The sequence below is a fragment of the Durotheca rogersii genome (assembly GCF_024521655.1).
Source record: "Durotheca rogersii strain YMJ 92031201 chromosome Unknown GGS23scaffold_7, whole genome shotgun sequence".
Classification (NCBI taxonomy): Eukaryota; Fungi; Ascomycota; class Sordariomycetes; order Xylariales; family Xylariaceae; genus Durotheca; species Durotheca rogersii.
The window spans coordinates 413271-428539 of record NW_026251238.1 but is presented as its reverse complement, the minus strand read 5'-3'; the positions used below and the strand labels follow the sequence as shown (position 1 = coordinate 428539).

Genomic DNA, 15269 nt, shown 5'->3' with positions numbered 1-15269 from the left:
TACTAGGCATGTAGTACGTACGTACGCTCATCCATTGACAACTATACCTACCATGAGAGGATGGGACTGGTACAAGGGAGTTGTTGTGGCCGTTATGCGCTCCAATCGACACAAAGACAAACGACAGCTTAACCGCCGTAACGAGAACATGCCTACCAGCTTTAAAGGCTGCTCTTCGCGACTACGAGTGCCGGTTCCTCGGCAAGTGATAGTTGTAAGTGGTCACGTGCCGGCAAGGTAGGAGAATCCCCTAAAGAGGACTATGGTTCCGTGTTACGTAATGCGCCCTGGCTCCCATTTCCACCAATCTGGACGCTGCCAAGAGAGAGCTTCTTCATTAAGGGGTCAACCTCCATGCAACCTCAACCCTGCCAACCCCGGCGCTCCACCCGCCTCCTCCTCCTTAATTCACGACAACACCGACGAGATTGCCAGGTCCGAAACAAGAAACGACGGACCGTCCTCGGGCCAATACGCGCCAGCGTGAACCCACCTATCGTAGCATGTCGTTCGGAAATCGTTGCCAACATCGGCCGAGACATTATACCGCGAAGCTGTTGAATACCTGCCTACCGACGTCTTCTTATCCCGCACCGTAGGACTCGTCTGCTCCTCCTCCCACCGTGGTGGGCAAGGGGGGGGTCCCAGGTAGCTGGAAGTACGCATATCTAGAGCGGCTGCTTCCGTCGAGACACTCCCAGCGGACCAGGTAGGACCCTGCCGGATCTAGTTCCGCATCGTGTCCCCAGGTGGACAGGGAGGTGATCTCGAGCATCATGCGGCGCCATTTGTGGATAATCTCAGGGGAGGACGGAGCAAAGGGGAATGGGAACTGATCTTCTCATTCTTCATCCCTGGGTGGGAAGTTATACCCGTACTCGGGTCCACCCCCGGCTGGCGATGACGATGCTCATACGAGCGCGACCCCGGGAAGCCCCCTGCCAACTCTCACGATGATGGCCTCACATACCAAGACTTGAAGCACATCGACGGAGGGATATCGACCTTAACAGCATGCATCGCGTAGCCCTGCCCTTCGACGAGATAGGGGTGGTGGGGCGGAAGACGTGGTCGTCTATTCTTGCTTCTCCATCTAGGTATATATTAACAGGCGTTGCCTGCCTCGAATCTCACGTCTTGGAACCCTAAGGACTCTTACATTGCCTTAGCTTCTTTCGTTAAAATTCTGTCGCAAGATTCGACACTCACATCTCAAGATGAAATACTTGAGCGTTACCTGGCTGGCAGCCGTCGCTGCCGCCTCTCCCCACAGCCTCCTGACTGCCCGCAACCTAGCCGCACGCGCACTCGCCGCCGAAGCGTGCTCCGTCGGCTACTGCACCCAGAACGGCGGAACGACGGGCGGCAGCGCCGGCCAGACCGTCACCGTTACCACCGTCGACGCGCTGACCCAGGCGGCCAAGCAGGACGGACCCCTCACCATCATCGTGTCAGGCGCCATCTCGGGCTCCGCCAAGGTGCGCGTCTCGGCGGACAAGACCATCATCGGCGAGGCGGGAAGCTCGCTGACGGGCGTCGGCCTCTACATCCGGCGGGTGAACAACGTGATCGTGCGCAACTTGAAGATCGCCAAGGTCCTTGCCGCGAACGGCGACGCGATCGGCATCGACGCGTCGACCAATGTGTGGATCGACCACTGCGACCTATCGGGCGACCTGAGCAGCGACAAGGACGACCTCGATGGTCTGCTCGACATCTCGCACGGCGCCGACTGGATCACCGTGTCGGACTCGTACCTGCACGACCATTGGAAGGCGTCGCTGATCGGGCACTCGGACAGCAACGCGAGCGAGGACAAGGGCAAGCTGCACGTCACGTACACTGGCAACTTTTTCCAGCGCACCTCCAGCCGCGCGCCGCTCGTCCGCTTCGGCACCGTCCACATCGTCAACAACCTGTGGGACAGTCTCCTCCTGAACGGCGTCAACTGCCGCATGGGCGCGCAGGTGCTCATCCAGAGCTCCGCCTTCCGCAACTCGCCCGAGCGCGCCGTCTTCTTCGCCGACTCTCCCGAGACCGGCTACGCCGTCCTCGAAGACGTCGACCTCGGCGGCTCCAAGAACTCCGTCCCCACGGGCACCCTGACTTCCAGCTCGCTGCCCTACTCCGTCAAGACGCTCGGCTCTAGCGCCATCGCCAACTCGATCCCCAACACCGCCGGCCAGAAGCTGTAAGCGTAGCCATGAGGGTGGGGCTACCGACGCAAGGGCGTTGACTCGTCGCGATCTCGGTCCCGACACCTCAGGTTTCTCAACCTATCGTCGGAGCCTCTAGGGGACATACGATGGGGTCTATAGGAAACCAAGCCCCCTTAACCCACGCAAGAGGCCTATTTACCAAACAAGGTCCCAGCGCTTAGAATAGCGCATTTCATGTATATACATACACACTTACTTGACCGTATATATACCTAACTCCTACATATATATATATATACATCTGGAGAGAGCTTTCGGGACCATCATGCGTGACAAATGTTTGTGTGTTCCCATCCCTTAGACCAACCTGTCTGTCCAATAGCCACAGACGTTGTCAAACATCCGTCTGTTCCTCGTCCGCCGTCATATCCGGTTGCTTCGATGAGCGAGGAGCGGAGTTGAGGAATACGAGGGTGTATGATGCCGCCTCTCGAAGCGAATGCGATCCCGGGTAGGAAAAATCGCTTCCAACGAGATCTCCTTGCCCAATGCTTCCCGCCCCCTCACGGCCCGCCTCCCTGAGCGAAAATGCCGGCTGTTCTATCCCCCCTCCCGCTCCCCTCTCTGCCGACCTATCGCCAATCTTGCCAGGAGAGGCAGCTGGGCAGGCCGGGTATGACGAGATGCCTATGAATTGACAGGCATATTCTCAATGGGTTAGTTCTCGTTGCACGCGCGCCATTCCCCCGCACTGCCCAGTCCGGCTGTCCCCCCCTCCCTGGATGTAACCGTAGCCCGAGAAGGGCGGCAGCGAGGGAGCAAACAGGTGGCCCCTCGCAGCGTTCTGGCAGATCCCGCGCCCACGAGCCGGTGTTCGCGCTCTGTACGTGTATCTACGGGCAGTGTCCTCGACGATCCTGCAACATCGAAATAGGTTCCCGGCGTAGAGAGCGATCGCGGGACTGTTACGTAGACAACCGCTCGAGACCTGCCTCCCCTTCACCTACCTACCTACCTATTCGCTCCCACCGCACCTTGCATTGAACCCGGATCTACGGACCCCGCAGAACATCGGCGGCTACTGCGGCGACCCTGCGAAAAAAGGGAAAAAAAGAGAAGAGGCTCGGAGAAAGAAGGCAGTAGAAGCAGGAAAAGAAGAAGAAAGAAAGACACAGGACCTCTCCCTACTCGACACACGATGGACAAACTGCCGCCCTTCGGGCGCACCGTCGACGACGTCCTCCTGCCTACGTTCGCGGTCTACACGCCGCTGCTGATAGCGCGGGAGCGCGAGATCCGGTCGACGGCGGTGTCGACGCACCAGTACGGGCCGACGGCGCGGCACCAGGTGGACGTGTACCTGCCGGCGGCGGCGGCGGCTCCGTCGTCGGGGCCGGTCCCCGTGCTCATCTTCGTGTACGGCGGCGGGTTCGTCAGCGGCGCGCGCGTGCACGAGGGCTTCGCGCACAGCCTCGTGTTCGGCAACGTGGGCCACTTCTTCGCGGCGCGCGGCGTCGCCGTGCTCGTGCCCGACTACCGGCTGCTCGCCCACGGCGCGCGCTTCCCCTCGGGCGGCGAGGACGTCGCGCTGGCCGTCGCCTGGGCCGCCGCCCACCTGCCGGCCCTGCTGCGGCGCCCCGACCTCGACCTCTTCCTCCTCGGCAACTCCGCCGGCGGCATCCACGCCGCCACGTACCTGCTGGCGCCCGAGTTCCGCGCGTCGCGCGCCGCCGTAACGGGCCCCGGCGCCGGCCCGCGGCTGCGCGGCGTCGCGCTCCTCGGCGTCCCGTTCCACTGGGGCGGCGAGGACAACGCGGTGCTGCGCGCGTACCTGGGCGCGGAGCCGGACGCGATCCGCGAGCGCTCGCCGCTGGGCCTGCTGCGCGCGGCGCGGGCGCGCGGCAGCCCCGAGGAGGGGCGCCCGCCGCTGCCCGGCGTCGCCGTCGCGCTGCTCGTCAGCGAGCTCGACCCCGACCTGATCCGCGACTCGACCGACGAGTTCGCGCGCGCGTGGGAGGACGCCGGCGGCGCCGCCGTCCGCCACCTGCTCGACGGCCACAACCACATCAGTCCCCAGCTCGGCCTCGGCACCGGCATCGAGCGCGAGGAGGCCTGGGGCGTGCAGCTCCTCGAGTTCCTCCGCGCCAACGCTAGGAAGCCCGGCGAGGAGGCGTGAGGTGTGTGGCCTGGGAGGGGGGCACTAGCTGGGTAGATGGGAACTGCAGAGTGCAACTACCTAGGTCGTCTGTGCATACCTGTGCGTAATCATGTGTATGTAAAAGGGGGAGGCGAAGGAACGGAAGGACGTGTCTGGTCTAAAGCTATTATTCACATGGGTAGAATCACACATGAGGCGGGGAGGAAACCGCTCAAATTGCCATGAAATTGCAAACAAGCCGTTCTAATAAGTCAGAAGACCGGCCCGTCGGCCTCTCCTCTCCGTGCGCAGCTAGCTAAGCTAGCCTCGATGCCGACGCGACTAGACAGCCGATGCCGCCTCTAGTCTAACAGCCTAGCCTAGCAAGGAATTGCCTATCTTCTCTCCCCAGCTCCCCAGCCAGCGAGACGTCAAGCGCCGCCAGCCCTCTGCTCCATGACCCAGACGACGGGGGCCGCGTCGGTGTAGTTCGCGATGTCGTCGGCGAGGCGGCGGGCGTGCTCGGGGGGCGTCTCGGCGCGGGCGCGGCGCAGCGCCTCGCGCGACGGCCAGTCGATCTCGACGAGTGCGGCGAACGGGCTGGCGGCCTCGCCTTCCTCTCCGTCCCCCTCCGTCGACGCCCCCGCGGTCGTCACCCGCCACGCGCCCATCCCGAACCGCTTCCACGCGTCCCCCGCCAGCGCCAGGTGCGTCCCCAGGTAGTACTCGACGTCGAAGCGCGCCCCGCGCGGGTACCCGATCATCAGCGTGACGGCCATCTTGGCGAAGCCGGTTTTACTAGAGGCGGGGGGGCAAGAAGAGGAAGGCGGGTGGCAAGGAGGGGGGGGGGCGAGGAGGAAGACGGCGCCGAGGGGAGGTGGGAGGAGACGTAGATGTGTTGATTTCTGTGTCCGGCGCTCGCGGTTGCTGCCGCGTCGGGAAGACAGGGCGCGGGATGGATTCCGTACGACAGAAAATAGGTAAACAGATAGTTGGATAGCCGCTGACGATGATAGAGGTAACTAGATGTCGCTGGGGAGCGGGGAACAAGGGGGCACTTGAGGATGGGGTCGAGAGGTCGACATCTGCCGGTTATTATCCCTCTACTTTACTTCTAATTCCCATTTACCCCCCATTTTCAACACCGCCCAGAATTGGAACGTCGTCGCTGACTAGCCTAGGCAAGTAAGCCTCGGTCCCGGTTCGGCAGCGAGAGGAAGCGCTGCGCTCGCGACCTCGTGGCAGGGCACTTGGGCATGCTGCAGTCCTCATCATATCAGCTCCAAACATCCCTCGCCGCTTAACCTAAGGTATATCATCATCCATTTTCATTTTCGCCTACTACAAAGTCTGCCGGTTTAACGAGTACTAAATACTAAACCGGTACACCATGCTAAGCGCAGCTGAAAACTCTCATCGCCATCTCGCCACCTCTATCTCCTCCGGAACTTCTGCGCCTGCCGGGGCTGGCTGCCGTAGGCCCTGCGGGCGCCCCGCTGGGCCTTCCTATCCCGCGACATGCCGGCGCCGAGTGTGATGTCGACGCGCGGCGGGGTCGCGAAGCCGAAGCTCTTGGCGACCTTGACGAGGTCGAGCTTGTTCACGTCGAAGACGGTGCGCAGCGAATGGCTCGCGTACGCGTGCAGGTACGACCGATACCCGTCCTTGGCGCTCTGGTTGAGATAGTAGTTCTGCGAGATCAGCTTCTCGAGCTGCGACGACACGTTGACGATCTTCTTCGCCGGGAAGTCGTACTCGACGACGGGGACCCGCGCCGACTTGAGGTGCGACAGGAACCCGACCTCGCTCGGCTGCAGGAACAGCAGGCTACGCCCCTTCGAGTTTGCTCCGCGCGCCGTCCGCCCGACCCGGTGGATGTAGTCGCGCGGGTCGTCCGGGGGGTCGAACTGCACTATGTAGTCGACGGCCGGGATCTGCGGATACATGTGTGATTAGCCAGTGTTGTTACTCTTATCTAAACCGTATCGCGATCACCTACATCTAGGCCGCGAGCGGCGACATCGGTGCACAGAAGGATGCCGGATTTCGCGTTACAGAACTCGAAGAACGTGTTCGTCCGCTTTTGTTGCTTCTGCTTGCCGTGGAGAGATAGGCAAGGCCTATCAGCTGTCAGTAAACCGTACCGTTAGCACGTAAAGATGGCGTCCGGGGCCAGCTCACAGATCTATGTAGTTCAGGAGCTCGGAGTAGTAATTGACGCTCGCGCAGCTTGAGAAGAAGACGATAACCTTCTTCTTGAGGTTACGCTTGAGGAAGGAGAAGAGGAGGAGGAAGCGCTTGTCGGCCTCGCAGAGGACGTAACCTTGCTCGAGCCCGGCGACGGTGGAGCTGGTGCTCTCCTCGTCGACATTGATGTAGAGGGGTCCCGGCCGGAGCGAGATGCGGGCGAGGTCCTCGACCTTGGTAGTCTGGGTGGCGGAGAAGAGCATCGTCTGGCGGCCCTCGCTCGGCAGGATCTTGACGATCTGGCGCATCTCGTCCTCGAACCCGATCTCGAGGATGCGATCGGCCTCGTCGATGATGAGCGACCGCAGGTTCTTGAACACGAAGGGCGTATTTAGCAGGTGGTCGAGCAGCCGGCCCGGCGTTGCGATCAGCAGGTTCACCCCCTTCGGCAGCTTGTCTTCCTCGGCGCGCCGGTTTGCGCCCCCCATGACGATGCCGTACGTCTGCGAGTGGTGCGCCATGAGCTCGCGCGCGACGCCGAAGATCTGCAGAGCTAGCTCGCGGGTGGGCGACACCACGATCACGCCGGTCCCGTTCCGCGGCTTGAACCGGAGCGCGCCCAGCATCTCAACGGCGGGGATGAGGAAGGCCAACGTCTTGCCGCTGCCGGTCTTCGCGGCGCCGAGCACGTCGCGGCCTGCGAGTAGCGGCGGGATAGCCCTCCGTTGTATGGTGGTCATCTTCTCGAAGCCCATGTCCTCCTTGATCGCCTTCATCGTCTTCTCCGACAAGTTAAGCTCGGCAAAGTTCTGCGCGTCGTTGGCGATGGCGGCCGACAGGGAGGCTATAGCATCTCTGGCTGGTGGGTCGGCAGTTTTATTATCGTCCCCATCCTCTTCCTCGGCATTCGCTGCTTCTACCCTCCTATCCAATTCCGATGTTTCTTCTGCGTCCTCTTCCAATTCCTCCTCACCCTGCTGCTGGTCGTCGTCATTGTCGTCCCCCTCGCCAGGTGCTTGGTCTTCGACATCGTCATCCAGCTCGTCGGAGGAACCTTCGTCTGAGGACTCGACGGGAATCTCTGGCTCCACGCGCTTCTGCTTCTTCGACTTGGGTATCGGTGTGGCGGGGAGGTTAGACGGTGCGGCCGCACTCTTGACGCTGCTGGCGTCCTTGAACTTCCTCTTCTTGCTATGCTTGGAAGCGTCCATGTTTTCAATCAGTCAACGTGACGGCGGATTGCAGCAAAGAAGAACTGAACTCTTTCCGGAGGTGAGCTGGCTGAGTCGTTGGCTGGCTGGCTGGCTGATTGAATGGTTAATTTGTCCGTCGATTACCCTCAATCGAAAGAAATTTGGTATTTAGGTGTGGCTTATCGCTTATCTCACGCTTATCTCTTATCTCCCGCTTTATCGCTTACCCTGCTAAATGGGTTAGTCATCGCTCTACTGCTATGACCCCAGAGATTTCATTTTCGGTACGCCAGCCAACATCGTCGTGTTTGTTGCGCAAGTTCACCACCCATTGGGGAGCTCAAGTTCACAATCGACCACGTGCCAGCGTCCTCTGCCGTGCCTTTCATCCTCTAACGTTGAGGGCTACTCTCGTCGCTCGCATACCTGGGTAGTAGGCACCTAGGTACAATCTCGCTCAGAGCCCCTATCTCGACGATCTCTGTCTCCCATCACTGGACCAGCGCGGGTATACTGCTGCTGACGAGTAGGAGCGGCGCCCGGCCGAGGTGGTGAGCGGTTTCGGTCAGAAAGTTCGTGCTGCAGGCGAACGATGCAGATCGCTGCCCTGAGCGAGCTAAAAATACCCATGCCGAACGCCGGGGTAGATCTCGGGGGGTGAGGATCTGCATGCCACGGATATCCTCCCCAACTTGCGTCCGTGTCGTCTCAACCAGCACGTCGCGTATTCCCACGTTTGGATGACATTTCTAGTCGTATGACTCGGGGCATTGCTGTCTGGCTCGCCGCGGTTCCGGCTAGTCCTGCCATCAAGCTTGATGAGCCCACCCTTCGTGCGCCGCATTACGTATTTCCGCTACTCCAATCTAGCATCTTCCCACGGACTGCTTGATAGACGAATGCCCTCGGGGTGGGATTCTGTCAGGTAGGCACCAGAGGCAGTCGAACCGTCTGCCCTCTACCGCTACCCCGGAATATGCATGCCTATGATACTCGGGGGTATGCAGGTTTGAACTCGAGTTGTTTATAGATACCTGCCTACCGGGGTGCGTCCGAAGTTCCCATCGCGCCCACCGATGGCAACACCAACCCACCGACAAGGAGTCATCGAGCAGGGGGGGGTTCAGCATCTGGAGGTGACGGCGGGTGATCCCTCCACCGCCTTCCCCCCCTCCCCCTTTTTAGACGCGGAGTGAGACCGGCTGGTTCTGCTCGCAGCCAACTCGTCCGCCGCGAACGGCACGCGCAACATGCCCTATCTTCTTCCTTCCTTGCTCCCGCGCTCTCTTGCGCCCACGCGGTCCTTCTAACCCCCTCACGCGACAGCCCCAGCGTGCTGGACCCTGCTGCGCCGGCGGGCGGGAAACGGAGCGCCGCGCACGCGTGCGTGTCTATGCGTTAATATAATCCACTCTATCCTATATTGTGGCATGGGCGCAGCGATTGATTAACTACTTAATTCTTCCGGGTTGCCGGGTTTTGCAGCACCCTCCCCCCATCTAACTCCCCTCCTCTTCCCCTGGTAAATGAAGCATTACCGCCGCCGCCCCTCCCCCATTCTTCTCTCTCCCTTCCTTCTCGTCCCCTTCTTTCCCCGTGGGGGGGGGGGGGGGGGGGGACGCAGGCAGGCCGGTCGAGCTCCACGGTAAGCAGATCGGCCTGGCAGGCCCGGACGGCGGCGACGATGCTACGGTGCCTGGGGATGTAAGCGGACAGGTAGGTAGCTAGGGGCTGGTGGGCAGGTATGTGGGCAGGTCGGCGATATATGTTGCCAGCGTGCTAGCAGAAGCAGGCGAGGTCGGTAAGGAGGTAGGCAACTCATCCACATCCGTTACAGCTGAGCGAGCTCCAGTACTTCCTTACGTACGTGCATGCATGCGCGTTGCATGGCGCACCCCCGCGATACGACGATCTGGGCATGGGAGGGGAGGCGGAGGCGATGGGGGCAGGCCGTCCAACCCCCGTCCGTCGCACCGCGGATAAATCCGCGGCTAAAGTCGTCCCGCGTTCTAGGTCGCGTCCGCAACCCCCGAGCCCAAACCTGCTCACGCGCGCCGCCGCCGCCGTCGTGCCCCTTTCCTCCTCTGCGCCCATCTCAAGTAGGCATGTGTCGCGTTCGTACGACTAGATGGATGGGTGGATGGATGTAGGAGGTAGGTAGGTAGACATTCACTGTTACATACATACTCCTCCTCCTCCTCCTCTTCCTTACCCTCATCTCATCCCAGGTCATAGCCCGCCGCGCGGTGTCGCCGCTGCGCTGCCCGTGGTAGCAGCGGCTGTATTATTAACGGCGATAACAACCGTCCTTCTATTTAAGGGGGGAGGAGGAGGAGGGGGGCAACTAAGGAGGTTTCTAAGAGCAGATGATCCATTCTCGAAGCAGGTAGACATGCGCGCGCGCTCGGGGTCTGGGTCACAGTCGTCTAGGCGGTCTGTCCTGCCCTGCGTCCCTACGTAAGCCGTAACCACGCAATCGTGCGCCGCCGTCCTGGCGACCAACTGCCGGCTCGGGGAGATAGGCCATGCGCCTCCCCCCCTCTCCCCTTTTCCTCCTCGTTGCCTCCTGGCTGTGTTTCCGAGCCTCTGCCCCCCTTAACTCCTCTCCTCGCGGTAAGCAGACAGGCAGGTAGGTAGGCAAGCTGGTAGGGCAGCGAGAGTCTCTCCATCCGGATCGCGAGCCGTTTCCCTCCCCCCTCCCATCTCCTCGTTGTCCGACCCTCCAGATCCCATTGGGCTTTGGAACCATTGCCACGTTACAGCGCGATGTGACACCGTTGCGAGAAGACGCCCTCTCGATCCGGTAGCTGTGCGCCCTTCTCTCTCCGTCTGTCTGTCTCGAGGAGTAAGCCCGAGTTTCCAAGCCATCATCATATGGCGCCGTATGCGATGTATGTGTGTGAGCATCGTATCACTGCCGACATTCGGGCCTGTCCGGGGCGCTCGCTTCCTCCTCCTCCTCCCCCCCTTTTGGAAGCAGCTTCTAGAAAACAGGCCCTCGCAAGGATGCTTCTGCATGACGACGCTGCAACGGCGGCTGAGGTTGCAGCTCGGCGCCTTACGAGCTGCTGAGCAAGCGTGGGCCATTGGACGGTGCTGGGGTTGGGGCTTCGCGAGGCTTCGTTAATGGCAGGAGGGTCCAGGGGGTGAGGGCGGCACATCCCACGCTGGCTCTCTCTCGACCGAGAGACGGGAGGCGGATATCGGGCGAGCTTGGGGGGAGGGGAGGTGGGTGAGCAGCGCGGTGATGGCCCGCGGGCTGAGCGCCGCGGTCGGGGTCTCGACCGCAAACCATCCCCTGGCTATCGGGTCGAGAACGTCTAACGTCTCCTCATCGGGCAGGTCCCAGGGGGGAGGAGTGCCAGGCAAGGTTGCCACATCCGTCCGACGCTCACGCCGTCAGCCCACGCTCGGCTGGCGACGACATGTGGGAGGGAGGGAGCGCAATATAAAAACGGCGCCCTCTCTTCTCCTCGAAGATAGGTCGGATCTCCTGCCCACCAGCCTATCCTGTCCACCAGCGCAGTCGTATCAGTGCCCCCCTAGCTCCTGTCGATCGCCCACTCCTCGCTCCGCGCTCCCCGTCACGCAATCCACCCACCTTATCCCTTCTCTCTGTACCTCTCCACCACCATGAAGTCGGCAGTATTCTTCCTCTCCTGGATAGCAGGCGCCCTGGGCGCCGCCGCCGTAGCAGACAGCCTGCGGGTGCCCGAGAGCGCCGCCATCGCAGTTACCACCGCCGCCCCGACCCTAGAAATCGACCGCGCCGGCCTCAAGGCGCTGCCGCAGCAGCCCGTCGGCCTGGACGCGAAGAGCATCGCGGGGCGGCGCCGCGCGCTGCGGCAGCTCCGGGGGCTGGAGAGCCCGCCGAGCGTGAGCGACTTTTACGAGTGTCGATCCTCGGTACGCCTACCCTCGCCCCCCTCCCCCTCTTCCCTCGCGTGCCTAACCTCAAACCCTCTCAACCCAACAGACTCCAGCGCCCACGGCGGCCGACTGCGGCCGCGTCGTCGACGAGGTGTACGGGCTGGGGGGGCAGGCGCTCATCGTGGCGCCGAAGGCGTGCCTCGTGTTCCAGTACGGGACGTGCTGGGGCTTCTTCTGCGCGCTGTGCGACGGCCGCCCGCTCAACACCGACACCGACTTCGTCGCCGCCCAGCTCGGCGTCGCCCAGGCCCTCTGCGTCGCCGGCACCAGCAACCAGGTCGGCACCGTCGTCGGCGACGGCGCCCCCCAGTGGCAGGCCGGCTTCGTCTACCGCGGCAGCGGCCTCCCCGACTACTACGACGTCTGCTAAGGCCCGCTCCCGCTCCCGTCTAGCCCTCGGAGCGCGAGGGGGGGAGGGGGAAGGGGAAGGCGGCGAAGGGAGAAGGAGCAGAAGGAGGAGGAGGAGGAGGAGGAGGAGGAGGAGAGCAAACCGGAACCGAGGCGAGTAGGTATGTGATGCTAGGTAGTGGTAGGTAGTTAGATGAGGGCGGTGACAAGTAAACGGAACACCATCTACAAAGTAGGGCTGGCTATAGGAGTGGGGGGCCAAATTTATATATATCTTAATCTCGCACGCACGTCTTCTTCGTACCGTCTTACGTAGGTTGCAGTGACGCGGCTAAGTGTCGGCTTATGTATGTATGTATGTATGCGGGCGCGTATGTCTGGCAGTCCGTCGTGTCGATCTCGCCCGTTCGGCCTGTCGCGTACGCTGGAATAAATTAGATGCGTCGTCAAGAAAGGGCTCGGTTAAATACGTGATCTTATGTGGGCTTTCGAAAGCCTCTGTGCTTGCGTCCCTCTCACCTCGTTCGGCGTATAGTTGTCGGGACATCCTAGAATTGCACCAATATTTCGGCCAAGGGTGAAAACGCGCTTTACATCAGTCTTATTTCTTTTCTCGCTATGTCCGTAGAACTGTAATCATCAGTTACTAACTTTTCTTGCGCCGTCGCCTGGGATCCCGCCGGAACCATATACACTCAGACCGTTTACATGCGGGAGTAACCCCCCTTTACCCTTAACCCCTCTATCGATATTAATATGCAGACGCCTTTTTACCCACAAAGCCGACCTGCCAAACCAATATGCACGACTCCCTGGTTCATGCGCCCACGGAGCTAGCTTGTTGGATCTTCTACGTAGATGAATGAAGTCCGACGTGGTTGGTTATACCCTTCATTACCCCCCCTTGTCTTCTTATGCCATACGCTGCTGGGTGCGGCAAGGGGCTCCCGTGGATTTGGTAAAACGAGCCGAGTTCCAATCCCCAGTTAGAACGGCTTGGTACCGAGGCGGGCCAACGTCGCTGCGTCAGTGGGTCGGCGGCGGCGCATACCCGAGATTCGCCTCTGGCACGGGATCCTCGTGCTTCGCGGTGCTGCCCTTCCCACGCCAGGTACTAACGGCAGGTATGTCGGCTTGATACCGCTCCTCGTCCGTGCCATAGGCGCGTGGGGTGAGCTTGATGAGGCAGTGCAGCGGGACGTTCATCCACGGACTACGCGCCTGGTCCTTCTTCATGAAGTAGGCATAGATACAGCGGAGGATGGCTTGGTGGGTGACGATCAGGATGTCCTCGGAGCGCTCCAGTTCCATGATGATGGGTTCGAGACGGATAACGACATCCCGATACGACTCGCCCCCGCGGTAGCGATAGTTGTACTTGTCCTCGTCACGCGCCACGAAATCTTCCGGGTAAACATCCTTGATCTCCTGGTACGTCATGCCGTCGCAGACGCCAGCATCAAGCTCGTCCAGCGCCTTCCACTGCAGCTGGTTGTAGTTCTCCGGGAGAAATCGGGCCGTCTGGATGGTGCGCTTCAGGGTCGAAGTCCATACTGTGAGGGGTCGGTCGTCCTATCCATGCACAGGCTGGTCAGAAACGGGTCACGGAGTGCGGGAATAATGGTTCGGGTGGGGGTCGACTTACACCGACTGACTGTCGGACGAGCTCAGGGAGCTTCCTCGCGTACTGGTGGCCCCGTTGCGACAGCTCCGCATCACCGCCAATTCGCCCATACAGATTGAACAGTGACTCTCCGTGCCGCGAGAGCCAGACGGACCTAGGACGGATGTGCAGGTTCATCAAGTAGTACACTACCCGGCTCTGCAGGTAGTCCTGTATCCGATTGATGATGACTTGGCTGCCCACGTCCATGATCTTGAGGTAGGTGTAGTGGTTTTCGTCGCCGTCGCCGTCGATCGTCTTGTAGACCTTCTCGTAGTTCCGTATCCGATTGCGAAAGTCGAGGGCGGCCATCTCCGGGTCCTGTCCCTTGTAGTCGGGGCTCGTCGTCTTAACGTCACGAATGTTACCCATTATGAGCTTCTCATCGTCGCACTTGGACTCGACAAACAACACTTCAATGCCCTGGCTGACGCACACGTCGTACACCCACTTTCGCCGCTCCTTGGTCGAATTGGTCGCGTCGAGGATGCCGATGACGCCCCCCTCGCGAAACCAGCTCAGCATATCGGCAATGGCAGTCTCCGCGGCGTCGCGACGCCGTCGCTCCCCCTCAACATTGTTAATATCAAAGAAGTCGGCCGAGGGCTGAGGAGCTTTGTGACGCCGATAATTGCCGACGTTGAAGGTCTTGGCATCGATGGACAGCCATTGGAGATACCTCTGGGCTTCATGGGGGGAAGAATCAAATCAGCATCCCAGAACCTTGGGAGGAAAGAAGAAAGAGACAGGTGACGGGATGGGGATGGGTACCTTTCTGTGCTATGTAGCTCTTCCCGCGTGCGGGCAAACCAACCATTACCACGCAGATCTTGGTGTCCTCGACCTGGACAGCACGCCCGTTAGTTCCAGGAGCCATGATATCCGACTGTCTGGTGTGGTAAGAGCTCGGATGGGCGGCGAAACCATGTGAGGCGGCAAGGTGGTGCGCGTGCGTGCGTAGTAAGGGGAGGTAAGCGAGGGAGAGGCAGCGGTTGGACTAGAGTAGGCAGAATAAGGCAGAGCAGAGTCGAGTAAAGTAGACGAGGCCAAAACAGCAGTAGAACGAGACAGCAGTGGAGGGATGCCTCCTTGAGATGGGGGCTCGAGATACTCAGCCGGGAAAAAAAGGGATTGGTCACAAGGGACGGGTACGGTGGTCAGGTGGCCTCAAAAATTAAGATAAAACAGGCGATATTAAGCCAGAGAGATGGCCCCAATATTGGCGCACGGCAATACGGCGAGTCGACGACGGGCAGCGCAGGCGATGCGTTGTCGTCGTGCTGGTGCATGCAGAAGGGGGAAGGGAGAGAGGAGCCAGAGGTGAGGACGGGGAGAGAGCAAGTAGACGGGACAGGCAGAAGGCGAAGTTGCGGTGATGCACGGTATTCCGTCACCATTGAATGAGGTAGGATCGGCTTAGGCACGGGTGCGACCACCCACGGGATTCTCAGGAACGAGAGACAGGGGCTTGGAGGTACCTCTCCCCGTACCCAACCACAGAGGGGGAGGGGGTGTCTGGGCTGGCGGTACCTAACGGCCACTGGCCAGCAAAGTATCGCGGGCGTCCGAGCTACCTCACCGCACCATCTGCCGGCCGCGGATACCCGAGGTACCAGCCCGCCGCCGGGTACGCTGCTACGTTGGTACCCCTG

General features: G+C 60.9%; 6 protein-coding genes across 6 annotated transcripts; 3 read left to right on the top strand and 3 right to left on the bottom strand.

Annotated features, from left to right (window-relative positions):
* Positions 1–906: 906 nt before the first annotated feature.
* Positions 907–2339, top strand: GGS23DRAFT_482912 (polysaccharide lyase family 1 protein). The gene is made up of 2 exons (XM_051514319.1): positions 907–1097; positions 1170–2339. Exon 2 carries the CDS (start codon positions 1218–1220, stop codon positions 2193–2195), a length of 978 nt encoding a protein of 325 aa, XP_051372819.1. The 5' UTR covers positions 907–1097; positions 1170–1217; the 3' UTR covers positions 2196–2339.
* Positions 2340–2796: 457 nt separating this feature from the next.
* Positions 2797–4572, top strand: GGS23DRAFT_619918 (alpha/beta-hydrolase). The gene has a single exon (XM_051521053.1). It carries the CDS (start codon positions 3358–3360, stop codon positions 4333–4335), a length of 978 nt encoding a protein of 325 aa, XP_051372818.1. The 5' UTR covers positions 2797–3357; the 3' UTR covers positions 4336–4572.
* A 5-nt stretch (positions 4573–4577) lies between these two features.
* Positions 4578–5352, bottom strand: GGS23DRAFT_562979 (uncharacterized protein). The gene has a single exon (XM_051516059.1). It carries the CDS (start codon positions 5073–5075, stop codon positions 4728–4730), a length of 348 nt encoding a protein of 115 aa, XP_051372817.1. The 5' UTR covers positions 5076–5352; the 3' UTR covers positions 4578–4727.
* Positions 5353–7916, bottom strand: GGS23DRAFT_562978 (ATP-dependent RNA helicase HAS1). The gene is made up of 3 exons (XM_051516058.1): positions 6478–7916; positions 6296–6416; positions 5353–6230 (listed from the first exon to the last, which is right to left on the bottom strand). Exons 1-3 carry the CDS (start codon positions 7692–7694, stop codon positions 5730–5732), a joined length of 1839 nt encoding a protein of 612 aa, XP_051372816.1. The 5' UTR covers positions 7695–7916; the 3' UTR covers positions 5353–5729.
* Positions 7917–11309: 3393 nt separating this feature from the next.
* On the top strand, positions 11310–11976 carry GGS23DRAFT_595754 (uncharacterized protein; the record flags this gene model as incomplete). The annotated part of the gene is made up of 2 exons (XM_051518365.1): positions 11310–11582; positions 11653–11976. 2 exons carry the CDS (start codon positions 11310–11312, stop codon positions 11974–11976), a joined length of 597 nt encoding a protein of 198 aa, XP_051372815.1.
* Positions 11977–12757: 781 nt separating this feature from the next.
* On the bottom strand, positions 12758–14634 carry GGS23DRAFT_482706 (bifunctional 6-phosphofructo-2-kinase/fructose-2,6-bisphosphate 2-phosphatase). The gene is made up of 3 exons (XM_051514318.1): positions 14389–14634; positions 13600–14303; positions 12758–13526 (listed from the first exon to the last, which is right to left on the bottom strand). The coding sequence occupies exons 1-3, from the start codon at positions 14492–14494 to the stop codon at positions 12981–12983; spliced, it is 1356 nt and encodes a 451-aa protein (XP_051372814.1). The 5' UTR covers positions 14495–14634; the 3' UTR covers positions 12758–12980.
* Between the last annotated feature and the right edge of the window lie 635 nt (positions 14635–15269).